A 5922-nucleotide genomic window follows, 5' to 3' on the forward strand; every position below is an offset into this window, starting at 1 on the left:
TTAACAAAGATCATCAAATAAAGTAAGCATAAAATAAGTTTATTCTTTAGTTAATTTTAGTCAAAATAATTTGACCCAACATAGAGAAATGATTGAATGATAGAATTTTGAAGAGAGAATTTGAGAAAGAATTATTTGATGCTGAAAGACACGTCATTTCTTCTCTTATTCACTCTCCAAATTTCCTCCCCTATCACTCATTTTACTAAAGAAATGATTGGGAAAGAAAATTTAAGAGGGAATTTCTTCACTTCTCTTTCTAATAGAGAAATGATTGAGTAGAGAATTTTTCTTTATAAATGATTGAGAGGGAGAATTGAAGAGAGAATTACTGATGATTTATTAGAAAATTAACAAATTTTCTTTCTCCTTCAAAATATGATGACACGTTATTCTTTCTCCATAATAGTTAAGTAGACATAAACAAAAAAAATATTTTAAGTAATATGGTATTCATCTGCCACAATAAATAAACATTTTGCAAGACTTTACCTTCATTATAATAATTTAGTTAACTGAAATTATTTATAAGAGATATGTACATAAAGCTTAATATAAAGAAGTTTATTCCATTCAATTGAGAATTTCTTCTATATACTCCCAATATGAACACAGAATTGTACAGAAAACAATATATACACCAGCAGCCTCAAAACTTGAACATCCTCTTATATAATAACAGTTAAATAGACTAGTTAACTGTCATCTGAATTACCAAGTTCAGTACTATTCGTCTCTTCCAATAGTAGTAGTGCTTCTTGACGAACAAACTGTCCTTTCACCCGAGGTCGTTGCTCTGCCAGCTTTTTTCTGCTTTCGTATCGTACCTGTAAGTAATTACAACATACAACACAACATTTGTTTACATGATCAAGAACTAGTACAAGGAAAAGGGAAAGGGAAAAATGTGAGTTACCTTCTTCTCATAGCATCTTTCTTTTCGTTTCATACGGAATTTGTTTAAGGCTGCTTCTCTCTGGATGGACCGTTGTTGCAAGATTCTATCATTGCCATTCTCTGCAGAAACCCAATGACCTGGAGCTGGAATTTGATCAAAATATTGTTGTTTATTATCCGATGAACACTTGTTCTTCTCTGAGTTGTTGTTCAAAACTTGCTGCTCTGTTCTAGAACTACTACAAAGCTTTTGAGAGTTTCTTCTTTCAATGTTTGATTGTTCAAAGAGGGGATTCATTTTAAAAGATGAATTATCCACCCTTATGGTTCTGAATGGAACTGGAACAGTTAATATTGCCTTCTGCTGATGATGAGGTCCAGGAAAAGATATTTCACCTTTCCATTGACCAGGACCATCAAAAACAGTTTCATCAACCACCTTTCGACTCAAGCTCTCAATCCGATCATATTTCTTGTTTATATACCTGTATAAGGAAAACAAAAATCTTATTCATGCTTCAATATTAAAAATATCATTTCTATATGAAAGATGAGGAAAACCTTGAAAAAGCTGAGGAATCAGAGTGGTTCAATCTCTGCTTTTCAACAGTTGTAATAACTTGATTTACGGAAACACTAGCACAAGATCCTCTCAAGGAAAGATCCAGCTTCAGATAATCTTCTACTCCATCTGTTATATAATCTCTAGGAGGACTGATACTTCTGCAAATACTATTTGAGAAATCACCAAATGCTCCAATTAAATCAACAGCTTCTTTCAAAGGAAGAATAGCAGCAGATAATGGATTCGTAGCAAAAACTTCAACATTGTTTTGAAGATGGCTTTCAGGTTTTTCATCATTTATCATTATCTTGTCTTTTTTGCTGCCAGCTACCTCTACTCCTGATCAATAATAATAATATTAATATAAAATACCAATTCAATCGTGTCTTGATTTTCAGGTCCCATGTTGTTTTATCAGAACTCCATTCACGGAATACTATAACAATATTCAAAACGATGTTCAAGTTCAATTATAATTGCAAGCACCTTGATTGAAGTTGGGGGTCATGCCGGTAGGTCGTTGTGCTAGCCTCCCCCATTGATTGGGCAAGGTGCGCACAAGCTGGCCAGGACACGCTGGTAAACAAAAAATAAATATTATCAAATTTTTGTTTGAAGAAACAGAATATTTCAGAATTATATTATGAAATAAATTGTATGTGTTAAAAGATGTTAAGAACATTGAAAGAAATACAATAAAGAAAGATGCTTTACCATCAAGAATCTTTAAATTCTTGTTAGATGGAGAAACTTCTTCATTCTTTAGTAAGCCCACATAATCTAGATCATATTTTCGAAGTTCATGTGTAATTCTAGGGAATGTGTCATCGACTTCTATGTCTGGTTTTGTAGAAGAGCTCTGTAAAACATGCAAACTCCAACTTAAATACAAACACATACAATCTACACTAAAAACCAAATATCATGGACTTAAATTACTCCAATCACATGTTCATGTTGATGATTATGAATATGATGATGATAAAATGTGTTTTAAGCTTCTAAACTATTTCCAAAAATATGAAACTCAAAACAATCAAGAAAATTAGCTGGTTGCAGAAACAAGTCTCATCGAAAATGAAATCAACCTGGGCATAACTTCCTTTCTCGACGTGCTCTCTGATTTTCTGATCAGTGGCAATATAGACACTTGATGAATCATTGCTAGCATCATTACTTTCAGCTCCAGCTTCAACCCTTTGTTGCGCAACACTTTCATCTTGAGCACCTTGTCCACTGTTAGTGAACTGACGATATAACAGCAAAAGTAACAAAAGGCAATCAATTAGATTGCAGGCGTCTAAAAAATTGAATCCAACATGTTTCATACTGTAATTACAAGGCATACATACGTTCTGTCTTCTCCAAACGTGTTGCCACAAGTTCCTCAGCTCATTCTTCCTCAAAGGTTTCACCAGAAAATCAGCAGCACCTCTCAGCATGCATTTGTACACCATACGAACTGAATCTTGCGATGACATCACTAAATCACAGTGAAAGTAGTAAAGTTTAAACCATTAATCTATCTGCTCAATACCACAATAACAGAAGGTTAGTTCTTACTTATGACAGGAATGGTTTTACATATTTCATGCTCCATGATTAAAGTAAGAAGAGCAAATCCCGATATAGATGGTAAATCAACTTCAGTCAATATGAGATCTATTTTAGGAGATTTTCCCTTCAGTACTTCCCACGCCTCAAGTCCATCAGTAACCGCAGTAACTGCTTAGAAAACATAACATATTATCCTAAAGCTTCAACATTTCTTAGAAACTAAAAGAAATCCACAGCTTCTACCTAAATTTAAGTACAACTCCAAGGCCAGATCAAAATACATTACAGAAAACAAAATCTGCCAATGATAATCACTAGTTAACTTGAATTGAAAACATGGTTATCTCAAATGAAAACCAATGGGTCATGGGAGAGATCAACAAATATACTACCTTTGTAACTGCATTTCCTGAGAAGCGCTGCAATAATCTGGCGAGTGGAATCATCCGCTTCTACCAGCAATACTCTGAGAACAATCCGAGGAAGAAACCTCCCCCACCGCATCATAGGAACTGTAACACCTCCTTTCTTATCAACATCCAAATTGATTGCATCATCTCCGCTGCTCAGAGGTCCCTCTTCCATCGTAGTTGCGGATTTGAGGAGGAAAAGAAAAACAAAAAGTCTTGCTTCTCTCTTAATGAACCATTAAACAAATCCTCTGTCTGAAAATATCTAGAAATGGGAAGGCGGGCATCAAATTATAGGGGAAAAGGATAGACAGTGGAGATTGGAAGACAAGAAGGTGGGAATGAACAGTGTTTCTGGTTCACATTCCAACTGGACTGATCTTTTTCAACCAAGAAAGGTCTTCCAAGTCTAAAAAAACATCTGGCATTTTTTTACATCATTTATTATTAGTATTGCCACCTTTTTAGAATTTTCATTTTCCATAAATGTTATAACTTTTGTGTATACAAAATAAATTATATTATTTTAAATATTAGTAAGGTATAGGCATTTGTTGTTGTAGGTTATTTAAATAGTTTGAGAAAGAGAAGTTTATTAGGGATAATTTTGAAAAGATAATAATGTTTTTTTTAGGTAAAAAAAACTTAAAGATAAAAAGATGGTATTTTAGTATTTTAATTAATGAATTAATTGATTTTAATGGATAAAAAGGGGGTGAAGTGGTATTTTATTTTATTGAGTTATTTGAAAATTTTAAATTTGAACAAGGGCATTGTGAAAAAAATATTACGTTAAAAATGTTTATAAGCGGATTAACCCACAATCTGACCCAAGTATCCATTTACTCTCACATATATATCAAAATTAACCACAACTCTCGATCGACAATCTGGAGATTTTAAAAATTAAGCATCATTATATATATATATATATATATATATATATATATATATATATATATATATATATATATATATATATATATATATATTAAAATATAAAAAATTGTATATTAATATCATTGAATCACATCAATTAAATATATTAAAATATTTTAATTTTAATACAAAAAAATATTTAATAATTTATCTTAAACAAATTTTAAATAAGTTATTTTTAACACGATTTTTTTTATTTTGACAAAATCCATAAAAATCGTTAAAAAAATCTCAAGATCAAACGAGCCCTAAATAATAACACTAATCCAAACAAGGCCAACTAAACTAGGCTTAATCTTTGAAATTGTTTTGAAATTTTATGCAAAAAAAGTTATAATTTTTTTATATATATCATTCCAACAAAATCAAATCACTCATTTATTTAAATAAAATATTCTTATTTATTTAAGTAAAATATTCTTATTTATTTTTATTAAATTAAAATTTTAAATAAAAAAATATATTAAAAATCTAAATATATTTTCCAACAGAATTTTAGATAAAATCCCAAAAAATCATAAAATAAAAATAATAATCAAACAAGCTCCAAGATCCCAAAAGGAAATATACTATCTAGAAGATTTCAGTGAGATGTGGCCCAAATTGGCCACGCGCGTTGGGTCCTTTTTGTCTCATCCAAACAACACTTTAACTTTTATTAGTCATTAGCAAAAATAAAGCTTAATATGATCACTTTGAGATTTGATTATAATTTTTAAATAATAAAAAACATTGTTACAAATATTTGAATGTTACAAAAAAAAAAAAAAAAAAAAAAAAAAAAAAAAAAAAAAAAAAAAACGTGGTGGGTAGCCGTTTGGTTTCGCAAAGCCACCCCACCTCGTACAATCTTCTAAAATAACATTAATTTTGGTAATTACTTAAAATTCTGTTAAAAATTAATGTTTAAATCATTAAAAAAAATCAAAAAATAGAATTATGAGACATAACTTAATATAAAAGAAATTTCAAATTACAAAAAAAATATTTAACTTCATGTATAAAAAAAATTCAAACTCAAGATCAAATATAAGTGGTTTATCTTATTAAGCATTATGTGACACTATGACTAATACATGTTTATTACTAACTTTAAAATATTTGAATATGATAGGCAATATATATATATTTTTTAAATCTAACATAGCGTATCGATAACTTCGTCACTTTTTACATTAGTAGGGTGCATATTATTAAGAATGATTCTCATCGGGGTAAATCCAACTTCATTTGTAATGAAAAAATATTGATGCGGAGAATTTTGTTAATAAAGAGTTTGATTTGAGAATGTGTTAAATACATTTTTCTTAAAACAATTTCATCGTCTTTATTGTAATTGAGATTATTATAAATGTATGTATTTTAGAATATAACGAATCTAATAATAATTTAGCACTTTAATAACTACATAACAAACTTGACAAAAATATATGAACTATTACCATTTTTAAAGAAAATTGTAGAAAGAATTATTTTGTTCATAATTATGTCTTAGCTCAATTATTTGTCAATTTGTTCCTAATCAATTAATATTATTGTTCTCTTTGCCTAAAT

The 5922-nt window shown here is 29.7% G+C and overlaps 1 protein-coding gene across 1 annotated transcript; it reads right to left on the minus strand.

Moving 5' to 3' along the window:
* Window positions 1-545: 545 nt before the first annotated feature.
* On the minus strand, window positions 546-3814 carry LOC124935181 (two-component response regulator-like APRR5). The gene is made up of 9 exons (XM_047475631.1): window positions 3412-3814; window positions 3026-3187; window positions 2815-2945; window positions 2490-2709; window positions 2177-2383; window positions 1949-2038; window positions 1459-1801; window positions 917-1382; window positions 546-827 (listed from the first exon to the last, which is right to left on the minus strand). The coding sequence occupies exons 1-9, from the start codon at window positions 3602-3604 to the stop codon at window positions 696-698; spliced, it is 1944 nt and encodes a 647-aa protein (XP_047331587.1). The 5' UTR covers window positions 3605-3814; the 3' UTR covers window positions 546-695.
* Window positions 3815-5922: the final 2108 nt, after the last annotated feature.

Source organism: Impatiens glandulifera, chromosome 4 (assembly GCF_907164915.1).
Source record: "Impatiens glandulifera chromosome 4, dImpGla2.1, whole genome shotgun sequence".
Lineage (NCBI taxonomy): Eukaryota > Viridiplantae > Streptophyta > Magnoliopsida > Ericales > Balsaminaceae > Impatiens > Impatiens glandulifera.